A 14,431-nucleotide genomic window follows, 5' to 3' on the forward strand; every position below is an offset into this window, starting at 1 on the left:
GTTGGTATAAAAAACGAGTATTGTACATATGTCCCTCCCCGGCTGTCTTAATTTGTACAATCACATAATAATTCATGTGCAGCATGTGTAAATAATAATTGACTAGTCATATTTAATTAGTCAATTGGGTGCACTTGATGCCACAATGGGCTCTAATGTAGAAAAGTGTCTGAACATCTGAAGCTGTCATTAACTTGTTATGCTACAGACATTTCTATCTTTGCCTAGTCAAAAGTGAAACCGTGCACAGCATCAGGTATGCAACTGGAACATTGCCATGGTAGCCAATAATGTCACACAACCAGTAAAACAGGATCGCACACAATAACATATTAAGTGTTATCTCCAAAAGGAAAAAAACAACTTAAACCCTTTTTGCATCAACTGAAAATCATGATAATGTTTTGTCTGTGTGTAATATTTTCCTCTTTTTTTTTATAAAATAAATGTATTCCATAGAATGACTTGGAAGACCAAAAAAAAAATGCTCTGTGGTGGAGCAGCATTGCCTCACAGAAGGGACTTTACCATGGTGCTGAAGCACCTCCCCTGTCGCCACGTCAACCTTTTAAGGTGGAGAACAAAGCCTCTCTATATTCCTTTCACAGTGACAACTGGACTTCTGTATGAGAACTATTTTCTCCTGGGAATGTTGCATAAGAAAAATGATCAAACAAATTTAGAAAAGCTGCAGAATTCTCTGCAAAAAAAAAATCCCAGAAACAAACACAACACAGGAACCAAACGAACAATCATATAATTATTAGAAGACACATGTATTGCTTTGGTTGCTTATGATCCAAAAGCATAATCTAAAATTAGGGATATTGTAAGTAAATAAATAAATAGCCTTTGATCTTTGATAGCCCTTTGATGATAGTATCCACTAAACATATATACTGCAGATTTTCTCATAGAATGTAATTCTAGGAGTTTTAGGTTTGACTTTCGAATGCCATATAACAGGGGTGTCAAACTAATTTTAGTTCAGGGGCCACATACAGACCAGTTTGATCTCAAGTGAGCCACAGATTTTAGGCAAGAAAAAGAGCCATTTCAACATTAATGTGCCTTTATTTGCACTTCCAATTATAAATGACATAAAAAGTATAAGTGACCTTAAACTTAAATTCACTTACATTTCCTTGATATTATGAACAATTGTTACTTCACTTAGTAGAATAATTTGAGGAAATTTCCAGGATTTTGGAAAAAATTGAGTTTTTTTTCCATCAATTTTGATATAAGCGTGGAAAATGTGTAAATTTGTATCCTTATGTGTTTTGAGGGGCTGATATATCTACAACTAAATTAATTTGTAATTTAAAAAATGATGCATGTTTTTTCTGTTATTTTTACTCTCTGTTGCGGGGCAATTTACATGCTCAAATGGGTCGGATTTGACCCCGAGGCTTGAGTCCTACAACCTTAAGGTATTTATCTGAAACTGAGGTTTGTGATTGGTTTAATACTTTCATTCTTTCAGCTTATTGGAAACGTTAAAGAAGGTCAGAGTGTATTGTTTTTACCTTGACTTGAGTGAATGATACAATGAAATACAATGAACCTGTTAACCTGTCATGTTAACCTATGGTGTGAACAACACCCCCTCCTGCCCTCTGTGCACTCTGCACCTGTCACCTATAACTAAGGGTTCATTTGTTAAAAATAAAAAAGTAGTGTTTGAATATATATAATATTTTTTGCATTTTGAAAACAATTATAAATTATTTATAAAAATCAATTCCATTTACCACAAAGGTAGTACATGGACACCTTGTTAAGTGAGCGCCTGTATTAAACATATGGGCCAAATGATCAAGTATAACATGCATGATCCTATTTACAATAAATCAATGAAGAAAATGTCCATTTGAAAACATTTTTTTATTTTTTATTTTTTTATTTAACTTATTTTATCGAATCACTGCCAATTTTAGTGTCTTACTTAACTCCATTCATCTACCCATTCCTGTTCAGCTCTTTAATATTGTTAAACAGCACCTTCTGTTGGTGCTATTTTATATTACATAGTCTGTTGTACAGTATAAATATGTATAAACATTTGTAATCTACATTTAATAGTGAGGGAAGATATTTGATTAGATTTTTTCATAGATTTTCTAATAAATAATTTGACTATAAATAACAAGTTAAAAAGTTATTTGATTATACAATGAAAATTTGATTAAAAATGTGTCCAAATAGAATGATACAATACCAAAACCAAAATCTTTTTTTATTACGTTATATACACGTATAAATAAAATGAACAAAATAAATTCAAAGTAAATAAATAAAATACACAGAATAAAATAAAACATACAGAAGTGATAATAATAATAATAATAATAATAATAATAATAATAATAATAATAATAGATACATAATAGATAGATAAATAAATAAATAAAATAAAAGTTGGGTTAGGTCAGATGCCGTTGCGCGTATTAAAATAATGTTTTGGTTCCAAAACACAGTTAGGTAACATAGTAGTAATTTATGTATGCTATTTGAGCATTAATTTTTCACATTCAAATCAGTAGCTAAAATCAGCACTTCACGTGCACTGCTGAGGTGCCCTTGAGCAAGGCACCAAACCCCAACACTGCTCCCTTCATTATAAAACGGCTTTGAGTACCCAGAAAAGCGCTAAATAAAACGTATGTATAATAATAATGTTACTTTTTCGCATTTATGTTATAATATGGGGGATATAAAATCATGTTTGATGTATGCTATATTTAAGCATTTAAACTGTGTTATCATGACTACCTGCCAACATTAAGCTGTTCTGCAAAGCTGCATTTAAGACAATTTTATGAAATAATTCATGAACAGTATCATTGCAGTCCAAGAAATCCGACGTTGCACACCCTTGAATCAAGCATCAGCCATGTTGAAAGTCTCAGCTCTGTCAGTCCCTGAACCACTAAGATATATGAGCCACAGACACACAGAGATTCCTTGCTTTATAGATAGATAGATAGATAGATAGATAGATAGATAGATAGATAATAGCTGGATTATATAATCATTGTTATTGTATGCTATTTTAACATTACGTCACCTTAACATAGCTATATGTATTATGAACACATGACCGTGTATTGGTGTAAACCCATAATGCCTGAGGAAATGTAATAATCTATATATGATGCAGTTGCATTAATGCACTTTAAATCACCACCACCTCTGCAGCTTCAACAGGAAGTTCATATTAATATTCGGTTGATTTTGATGCCTTTTTGAGTTTTACAAGCTGTCGGGATATAGTGAAGCACTTGTATGTTGGCTGTATTTGTGCTTAATATTGTTGGGTAAAAAGGTGGATTAATTCAGAGAGAAAATATTTGATACTAAATTTTGGAAGAAAAAACAACTAAATTATTTTTCATGCATTGTACAGTAATTGTAACCGAGTCTCTGACCCGTGAATGGCTTTAAACTATTGTTACTGGCGTCTTTAATAAAAAAACTAATGAAGTGTTGAATGTGCTGATGTGGTGACGCTGCCTCCCATTCTGGGTCACGTGTCACCAGCAGCGATTCGCTGAAGTTGGTGGAAAAACTTTGAGAAGAGCGACGAGTATTAGACGAGCCCCAGAAAGAAAAGAGCTGCGAACACACGGTAAAGGAGCTCTGCAGGCTGTATCTGTCCGAGGAGAGCGATGGAAAACTTGGCTCAGGTAACGGTAACAGCACGGACAGACATGCGGGGGTGTCACACGGTCTACCGCGAACACACCTTCATGCAGCAACGTGTCTAACGGCTCTCTGTGCCCCTACAGAAAGTGCTGACTTCTGGGTTCACTCTGGACTTGGGGCCTCTGAAGGAGCCCTTGGCCTTCATCCGTCTACTTGAATGGGTACGTTTTATTTTTTATTTTTATTGTTTTACAGCTTTGTGTTTTAACATATGGTCAGTGTGTGGGGTGCGTACCACGGTTTGTATGCTTACAAGAAATGCCTCACAAATGGATCATGTCGGCGGTCTTGTGACCCAATACACGCCCATAAGAACCGTTTAACCCCGCGTGGAGACCATGGAGCGTTTCAGATCAGGTATGTGGCTGCTCGGTGTGTTTATCTGAGCTGAATTCAAAGATACCAGGGAGAAAAGTGAAAGTCTAGTGTCTCCTTGTGATGTTTTTTAACGGGTACTCTGACACAGAGGTTTAAAACCCAGGAAGAATGCTGCCCCCCCCCCTTACGTAGACGCACCCATGTGTGTAAAATGTGTCAGGCTAATTTGATATAAACTCATACATATACCTACAATAAGTAGAATAAAGTTGTTTTGAATAAGAAAAAATGTTCACAATATACTACATCCCCAAAAAACTGATTATAAACTAGGGGTGTTCCAATCCGAAGTGATATCAGAAATCTGTCTGATATCATCATCAAAAAATTATAAGCAGTTGCTATCCGAACGGTTGCCCTATCAATAACTGACGATACCGACATTCTATCCATAGGCAGCACCTCTATTCGGCCACTTTAGGTCACGTGACAGGTCAGTCATTGGCCAGTTTAGGTTGCGTGACTAAGACTAAACCTAACCCTAACTCTAAAAGTTGTTGCGATATTAGGTTCTAACCAGCATTAGGGTTGGGTAGGCAGGGCGTTGCAAATCGAGACCCCCAATGTCATCAACACCAATGACAAATCCATGTGTTTCTGCTGGCAAGTGTTAATTCAATTCAACTTTATTTGTATAGAGCAATTTACAACAGTCATCTCAATGTGTTTAACAAAATATAAAATTCATAATAAGAAAGAAAAAACCCAACAAGATCCACATGAACAAGCATTTAGTCATCTAACAAAATCAAGATCGTAAAACACCATTAAAGAAACTTAAACAATTATTCAATAGCAGCCTCCATACTCTCCCAACTGACACAGCAGCGCATCCGTTGTTTGTGTTGGAAACACGGAGAAGATTGACAACAACAACTGGGAACAGCCTCAGTGAGGCACATCCACAAACCAATCTTACCATTCACTGTAAAAAAAATACGAACAATTTTCTGACCTTACCTTTGCTGAAGGTCTGGTAGCTCAGGTGTTGGTCTCCCATCTTTTAAAAGCTGTCGTTTCTTCCTCAAAAGAAAGCTTCTCTATCGTTTCTAGCGCTGTCATCTTCCCTGTAGTGTTATCCTGCCCACTAGCTAGAGAACGTAGCAACAGCCAGGCTTTATCAATTCACTAATGCACTGTGAACTTACGTATAGTAATTAGCATAGCACGGTTACGTCCAAAGGCGGCGTAGAGAGCCGCCTTTGTACTTTGGTAACCGTACCAATTTCACCGGGGGTTGTCCGTACGCCAACCTTACAAATAGACACTTTCAAAATTATAGGCAGTGGCTAGCCGTATGGTTGCCGTATGAATATAATGACATTCTATCCGTACGCAGCGCCCCTCATTGGCCAGTTTAGGTCTCGTGACCAAGACTAACCTTAACCCTAAAAATGGTTGCAATATAGGGTTATAACCCTTATACATTTAACTAACCCTACCCTAAACCCTAAGATGCTACATACGTGTACTTTGGTAAATGTACCAATAGCACCGGGGGTTGTCTGTATGGCAACCATACGAATAGACTCTTTCAAAATGAAATTGGCCTGCATCTGAAATCTCCGATATAAGCAGTCCATTCCCAACTTCGGTCCAGCACTTCTAATAAATGGGTCAGTTTTTCCTCATCCCTTCAGTTGCTGACTATTTTTCTCCATTTGAGTAATATCACTTGATCAAGTCTTTCCTAACATTTCACATTGCATAATAAGTAATAAAGGTATGTATAAATCAAAATGATATCTTTTGGGATTGATATTGACATCGGCCAATACTCAAGGGTGCAATATCGGCATCGTATTGGACGTGAAAAAGTTGTATTGCTATATTCTTACTATTAATTTTCGATGCACCAAAATTCCGGCCTCCAAAAATATTTGGCCGAGAAAGTCCCAAAATTGCATTTTTGGTTTTTGGCGAAACACTTTTCTCGCTGAAAAAATCTGATCGAATCAGGACGGGAGCAAACCGCACGGTCAGCGTGCGCGCTTGTTTGGAAACGGCCCAACTCAGTCAGTTATAGGCCTGTACAATATTTAATGTATAAGTGGGGTCAAGTTAAACATTTCATTTTTTTTATTATTATATTGTGCATTGTTGAAATGCCAGTGCTAAATAGATATTTTAACATTTTGAATTGATTTATTTTTTGAAGCATTAATATTAATGTATATAATTGCAATGTTTTAATTTTAGTGACGTTAATACACATTCAGAGTAGGGCTGTGCAATTAATTGAAATTCAATTACAATTTCAATTATTACACCCAACGATTACAAAAATAGCATCCGAGAGAAAAAATTATTAAAAATAATAATAATATATATGTTTTTTATTTTACACACACTTTATTCGCTAAATAAAACAAACTTCTGCGATTTCGGACATCTATAAATAATAAAGCTTGGCACACACAGATTATTAATACTAACTTTGAGGTGTTTAATTCAGTGGTACACATTTTATTCATGTTTAAAGAATATATTTTACGTGTGTGCGTGTGTGTGCGTGCGTGCGTGTGTGGACTGTGTAGGATGGATGGACATGAGTTGTATATCACCTCCATATTTCTCAGGTCTGTCTGTGGATCAGGCTCCTCTTTGCTGTTCGCTGTGCATCCACTGACTCACATTTATTGATCGTAGCACAAAACAGAAAAGGAGGTTTGTGTAGGTCTGTGTGATCTTTTGGTTTATAATACTCTGTGTTGACTTTGCTCTCTGTTGTCTGTGACTGCAGCTTTTTTCCATATTTGCCTTCGCCACCACTGGAGGCTACAGCGGCACCACCAGCATTAACGTCCAGTGCAGTGACAAACCCAATGAGGAGATTCATGCGAGTTTTAACTACCCGTTCAGGTCAGTGTATGCAAACACTGCTAATCTCATACCGCCTTTACAGGTTGGGCCCAGCCTTCTTATCAAACATTGTTCTTTCTGTTTGCACGCAGCTTGTATCAACATACCTATAATGCTCCCACCTGTGAAATTAATTCCACCGCCACCACTGTTTACTTCCTGACTGGAAATCATGCGTCGTCTGCACAGTTTTACGTTTCCATTGGGGTGTTGGCCTTCCTTTACAGCACTGCTACTCTGGTCCTCTATCTGGCCTACCAGCACGTGTACAGACAAACTAGTCGTGGCCCCATCGTGGTAAGGCTGTCAGTCTTCATCAGTATATTTAGCTGATTTATTTAGTTTCATTCATCCAGTGATTTAGTGCTATTCTAATTTATGTAAGTGACATGGCCAGATCTACTTTCACATTTTTCTTTTCTTTATTTCATAAGTTGTTTAGCTTAGGCATCTACCTCTGACTTTAATTATACATTTTTCTTTTATTGTTATTATAATTATTATTATGCAGCTATTCAGGGTGTCCTGATTCGATATTGACATTGAATATCAGTCTGATATCAGCAAAAAAACCAAAACAATTAACAGCATTTACTGTATATCAGCCTACATCTAAAATCTCTGAAATACAGTAATATATATTGTAATTGGTGTTCATAATATTCTAAATTATTTATTATTTTATTCAATTGTAACATATTCTTATGTTTAAGGTTACATTTTATGTAACCAATTGGTTAGTAATAAATGCAGACTGCAGATTCAGTTTAGGGGTGGGCGATACAAAAAATAAATAAAAAACAACTTTCTCATACCTACTGTTACTGACTATTGTTCTGTTTGACTAACATCACTTGATCAAGCCTTTTCTAACATTTCGCACTACAAGATAATTAATAAGTGTGTATGATCTGTGCTGATATCGGATCAATATTGATATTATCGGCAAACAGTGAAGGCAGCAACATCAATATTGTATTGGAAGCGAAACAGTTGTATCGAGGCAGCCCTAGTCATTTTGTTAATAAAGGGTTTCTCTTTTTAAGACTGTACAGTGTTGTCAATTAAAATCATGCCTTTTTAGGTTTAATATGAATTTTCAACTTCAGCTTAGCTCAGAGGTTCCAACCTTTTTTGGGTCGTGACCCCATTTTGATATCACAAATGTCTAGCGAGCCCAGAAACATGTTTTTTTCTTTCTAGAATTAGTTTTTGATCATGTTTTTTTAAAGTGTTACAAATACAGAGTAGCCATGATTAGTGACAAGTGTGACACCTCAGATATTTTTATACTGCATTTTATTTGAACTAGGTTTATATTTGAGACATTTTTGGGAATTGTTTCTAAAGACCTAATCATTGTACTGCAATACAAGAGTCTGATTTAAAAAATGATTTTACAAAACTCATACAGGCAGTTAGATTTGACATTTTAAATGGATTTCTCTGCTGCTGTGTAAGGATCTCTTGGTGACCGGACTGTTGGCGTTCCTGTGGCTGGTGTCCTCCTCTGCTTGGGCGAAAGGCCTGACTGACGTTAAGTGGGCCACCAGTCCTTCGACATTGTTGACATTTGTGGATGCTTGCAAGTTAGCGGTCAACAAGTGCTCCCCAGGAGCTATGCCACACATGGGCCGGCTAAATGCCTCCGTGGTAAGTTTTCCCTGTGTATCATATCTAGAGTAAGGCTACGTTCACACTGTAGTTCTTAATGCACAATTCAGATTAGGGTGTTTTAAAAACAATTATAAATTATTTATAAAAATCAATTCCATTTACCATATACAGTGGTATGCAAAAGTTTGGGCACCCTTGTAAATGTTCATGATTTTCCTTAATAAATAATTGGTTGTTTGGATAACAAATTCCAGTTAAATTTATCATATAGGAGACAAACACAGTGATATTTGAGAAGTGAAATAAAGTTTATTCGATTTACAGAAAGTGTGCTAGAATTATTTAAACAGAATTAGGCATGTGCATAAGTTTAGGCACCCTTGAATCTTATTGATTTTAATACTCTTAGCACTAATTATTGGAACTCAAAATTGTTTTGGTAACCTCAGTGATCCTTGATCTTAGGGTCTGGATTCTGGTGGGAGGTATTTTGGACCATTCTTCTCTGCAGATCATCTCTAGTTCAGTCAGGTTTGATGGTTTCCGAGCATGGACCGCCCGTTTTAAAGCACACCATACATTTTCAATAATATTCAGGTCTGGGGACTGAGACGGCCATTCCAGGATGTTGTACTTGTTCCTCTGCATGAATGCCTTAGTAGATTTTGAGCAGTGTTTAGGATCATTGTCTTGTTGAAAGATCCAGCCCCGGCGCAACTTCAACTTTGTCACTGATTCCTGGACATTGTTCTCCAGAATCTGCTGATATTGAGAGGAATCCATGCGCCCCTCAACTTTAACAAGATTCCCAGTGCCTGCACTGGACACACAGCCCCACAGCATGATGGAATCACCACCAAACTTTATTGTAGGTAGCAAGTGCTTTTCTTGGAATGCTGTGTTCTTTTTCCGCCATGCATAACGCCCCTGGTTATGCCCAAATAACTCTATTTTAGTTTCATCAGTCCACAGCACCTTGTTCCAAAATGAAGCTGGCTTGTCCAAATGTGCTTTAGCATACCTCAAGCGACCCCGTTTGTGGCGTGTGCAGAGAAAAGGCTTTTTCCGCATTACTCTTCCATACAGCATCTCCTTGTGTAAAGTGCGCTGAATAGTGGAACGATGCACAGTGACACCATCTGCAGCAAGCTGATGTTGTAGGTCTTTGGAGCTGGTCTGCGGGTTGACTGTGACTGTTCTCACCATCCTGCGCCGCTGCCTTTCGGAGATCTTTCTTGGTCTTCCACTTCGGGCCTTAACTAGAACTGTGCCTGTGGTCTTCCAATTCCTCACAATGTTCCTCACAGTTGAAACTGAAAGCTTAAATCGCTGGGATAGCTTTTTGTATTCCTCCCCTAAACCATGATGTTGAATTATCTTTGTTTTCAGGTCATTTGAGAGGTGTTTTGAGGCTCCCATGTTGCCACTAATCAGAGAAGATGCAAAGAGGAAACACCTAGAATTTTCCTACTTAAATACCCTGACTCATGATTGGATTCACCTGTGTATGGAGATCAAGGATCACTGAGGTTACCAAAACAATTTTGAGTTCCAATAATTAGTGCTAAGAGTATTAAAATCAATAAGATGCAAGGGTGCCTAAACTTATGCACATGCCTAATTCTGTTTAAATAATTCTAGCACACTTTCTGTAAATCATATAAATTTTATTTCACTTCTCAAATATCACTGTGTTTGTCTCCTATATGATAAATTTAACTGGAATTTGTTATCCAAACAACCAATTATTTATTAAGGAAAATCATGAACATTTACAAGGGTGCCCAAACTTTTGCATACCACTGTAGGTAGTACATGGACACCTTGTTAAGTGTGCTCCTGTATTAAACATATGGGCTAAATGGTCAAGTATAGCATGCATGATCCTATTTACAGTAGTGTGTTTTTTTCTTCCGTCTGGGTTTGTTAGCGCTTTGAGATGACTTTTGTTGTAATTAGTGCTCTATGAATAAAGTTGAATTGAATCAGTTTGGAATATGAATGGAATGTGACCCGAATGCGCAGAATAGGTCTAAGGTTGGGAACAATTACATTTTTCAATTACAATTCTGTCTTCAATTATCCATGTTCAATTACAACTCAGTTATGATTGTTTTTTCCCCTCAGTCTATTACAATTATGTCTCAAGTACTGAAGTTAAATTGCAATTAATCACAATTGTGTCAGTGTGGAGCGTTCTTCTGCCCCCCGCAGTTTTCTTAATGCCCCTTATTTAATACTGGCTGGTGCCGACTCTGAATCCTATACAACGTAACCTTCCTCTTGTGTTAGCTTTCTGTTAGCATCTCTTATGTTAACGGGTCAGTTTGACCCATTTCTTAAATCAGCTGTAAAATACACTACAATATATTATCTATCATCTAATTTGTTTCTCATCTCTTGGTTACCTTGTTTGGCTTCCTAATCAATGATAATATTGGTATTAATATTTTTGGTTTGGTCGTCTGAGCCTTATTTCTGTTAGTATACCCCTAGATTTCAAATTTTTAAATGGCAAAATGATCCTGAAGAGAAGTGACAGGTAGTGGGAAAAGTTGATATGAAACGTATTTTAATAATTATAAACTACATACTGTATGTATAGGACAGAATTGTTACATGGTTCCACAGGTTTTCTTATATGTAAATTGTAATTGACGGTTTTTATAGAATTTCCATGACAATTACAATGGCAAAGTCAATTATCTGAACTCAATTCCATTATGATTACACAAGCAAAAGCTTTTATCAATTACGTCATTATTTTAATTAATTTCCAATTACGCAATTGAACTTATAAGTGACCCCAACCCTGGTGACCCATGACCCCGCAGGCATGATTGTTGTTTACAGAAGTAAATATGGAGGCGTCCAGTGTAGGATTGTGTGTCGCGCTGAGAGAGTTTCTTTCCAACAGAAGTCGACACTTCATAACTTTAAAGAGAGTGAAAAAGAAGAGAGCCAGGTCTATTGCTTTATCTGTTTATCTGATGGCTGCTACATCTGTACAACAGACTGTTTGGAAGGTGATGACGTAGGAGTCAGATAGAAAGTGCCTCGGCCGTCCAGACTGCAGTTGCGTTACAAAAAATTGGATACGTATCAGATTCAGTAGGACCGCATATGAAAGTCACCTGGGTCGGATTTGAAAAAATTTGAATTATGCTGTTCAGACTCTTTAACAGATCAGATACAGTTCGCTTATTGGCAGTATTGGGTCGGATTTGCCTGCAGTGTGAACGTAGCCTAAAGCATGCTAGTCTAACCATATTCTGAGACTTTGTGTTTTCTGTTTGACTCTGTGGCAGATCTTTGGTTATCTTAACCTCATCCTATGGGGTGGAAACTGCTGGTTTATTTACAAGGAAACGCCCTTCCATCAATCGGCCAACCAGCCTGCAGACGCAGAGCAGGGAGTTCAACCATCTTAACTACAAAGCCTCCTCACATCGGGGCTGTCCTACAAGCAGCGCTATTGAATTTAAGTAATTTAAATAATTTGAATATTGACTGAAAAACAAATGACTCTTCAAGGTACGTTGCATCTCTTGGACTGTCTTTTAGGTCTTTAATTTGCCCCAAACATTCAGACAGTTGTTTCTTCAAATGTAGAGTGTCTTTTTGTTGTTGTTGAAGTTGTAGGATTAAAAAGTATTAACCCGTGTCGAGTTGGTATCTTTAACATAATTTAACCAATTCAATAGAATTCATTTCAAGAAACATGCCATCCTTAATACCTCAGGAGTAATTGATGCAAATTGTATTGTATGTATTTTCAACAAATCAGCTGCCAAAGTAGATTATTTAAAGAAGATGCATGTTATACTATAAAAAATGTTTCCGTTACTTATTGTTTTCTTATTTCCTGATGTTTGACTAACAATTTGGACTAAGAACCAAGTATGTCATTAGATGTCTTCATTATGTTCATTTAGAACAGGTTTAACTCGTAATGAAAGTTAGATTTAAGATTTTTACTGCCATGGGTCGGATTTGTTTTCATAATTATTTTTGTTCTTTTCCTTATCTTATGTTTCCTATGTTTGAACTACAGGGAATGTTCCACCAAGGCTTGACAGCATTCAAACTCACAATACTGTCCACTTCTTCTGTCTTTATCACCTTACTTTAACTTCTATCGCCTCTTTGTTCCAGAGGAAAGTAAATGGTTTAGATTCCCTGTTTATATGTTCAGCTTGGCTTTATCCAAGGATTCATGCTTGATCCACTAAAGTGGTTGTAGACTAGGAACTCTGTTGCAATCCTGCAAAATGTTGTTGTGTTCTAAAATATTGTGCCTTATTAAAGAGAAGAACTGGATTTGTTGTGATGTCTGATTTTTTTTTTTCCCCATTATGTCACTCATTCTGCACAACATGGGTGACCTCAAGCAGACGCCTCACAATGACAATCTGTACAACATTATCAAGTTTCAGGCATATCTATAAACTTTAGATGCAAAATTTCCCTTTTGGAAATTGAATAATTTTCCAAAAAATATGAAAAAAAATAATATTTTTTAAACTTCCTGTGTATAGCCTGAAAAATTGTTTCAATAAAAAAAGGAAAGATAAAATATTTATGAGCCATTCTGATTTAAGACATTTTGTTTATTTTAAAAAAATTAATTCATAAACGAAATTGAGATGAGAATTGAGAGTTGACAGCTGATGCAGTGGCCAAGCGGTTAATGTGTTTTACAAAATCTACAATCTGTATAATGTGACGAAGCAATAAAATAATGAACATGTATGTGAACTGCCTCATAAAAATAAAGAATTTGATTAAAAGTGGCAGTCAATGCAGTTTACTATCAAGTGTCTTTTATTTGCTCTTGGTTTGCAAACTGGAAATTTCAAAAGTGCAGTAAAAAAAAAAAAATTAGCAGAACATACTTAAGTGAAGACTTAAAAAAAACAAATAAAAACATTATTTATTGACTTATGTTGATCAAAGTGTAATAAATGCAGCTTTTTAAAAGAAAAAGAATAGACTATAATGTACATTATACTGTTGTCATGCTTGCACATCTTCACAAAATAAGATAATTAAAAAGTGGACATAGACTTTAGATAAACAAAATAGAAAAAAGACAATTCAATAATTAAATGTAACAATGATGAATTATAAATAAACAGTTCTACAAAAATACTAATTTACTTGTGCAAACAGTGCAAAAATTCCCTGAAACTATTTACACATCTGTTAAATAGTTATACAAATTCCTCTTACAGTTCATGTTTTCATGCTTTTCTTGAAGGAAGTCATTTATAATGTGCTCAGAAACTATAGGCTTTCAACTAAAGTTATTATCTCTGAATCTCACTGTACATTTCAACCAGCAGATGGCTCTAGTGTGAGCTTTTACTTTTATCATTTAAAAATGTGTTCATGTCTTGTTTTGTGCAGTAGTTGATGTTAGTTTGTCAAAATGTATTGATCTTATATTTAATGAACTGAAAGCAGTGTTTACCATGTAAAGCATCTTATTCCCCATTCTTGAAGCCATTAGTATGCATTATAAATGTATGATATGTCTAATAATTATGTGCTACACATTTTGTCATTGAAAGCAGATTTTTTAGAACAGCTCTATGTGACAGGTCGTCATGGTAACTCAGCTGCGCATTTTAAAGTTAGAGTTAGGTTATAACACTATATCGCAACATTTAAGGGGTTAGGGTTTACGGTTAGGTTTAGTCTTAGTCATGTGACTTTAATGACTGATCTATAACGTGACCTAAACTGGCCAATGAGGAGCGCTGCGTACCGATAGAACGTTGATAAATTGATACTGCAACCGTACGGATAGCCATTGCTTTTTTTTTCGACGTCAAGTGCGATTTAGGTATGCTATGAACAAATA

General features: G+C 36.1%; 1 protein-coding gene across 1 annotated transcript; it reads left to right on the forward strand.

Annotated features, from left to right (window-relative positions):
* The first annotated feature begins 3,504 nt into the window (after window positions 1–3,504).
* On the forward strand, window positions 3,505–12,885 carry sypl2b (synaptophysin-like 2b). The gene is made up of 6 exons (XM_028453912.1): window positions 3,505–3,689; window positions 3,792–3,869; window positions 6,830–6,948; window positions 7,041–7,245; window positions 8,410–8,601; window positions 11,874–12,885. The coding sequence occupies exons 1-6, from the start codon at window positions 3,672–3,674 to the stop codon at window positions 11,994–11,996; spliced, it is 735 nt and encodes a 244-aa protein (XP_028309713.1). The 5' UTR covers window positions 3,505–3,671; the 3' UTR covers window positions 11,997–12,885.
* Window positions 12,886–14,431: the final 1,546 nt, after the last annotated feature.

Source organism: Gouania willdenowi, chromosome 7 (assembly GCF_900634775.1).
Source record: "Gouania willdenowi chromosome 7, fGouWil2.1, whole genome shotgun sequence".
In the NCBI taxonomy this organism is placed as follows: domain Eukaryota; kingdom Metazoa; phylum Chordata; class Actinopteri; order Blenniiformes; family Gobiesocidae; genus Gouania; species Gouania willdenowi.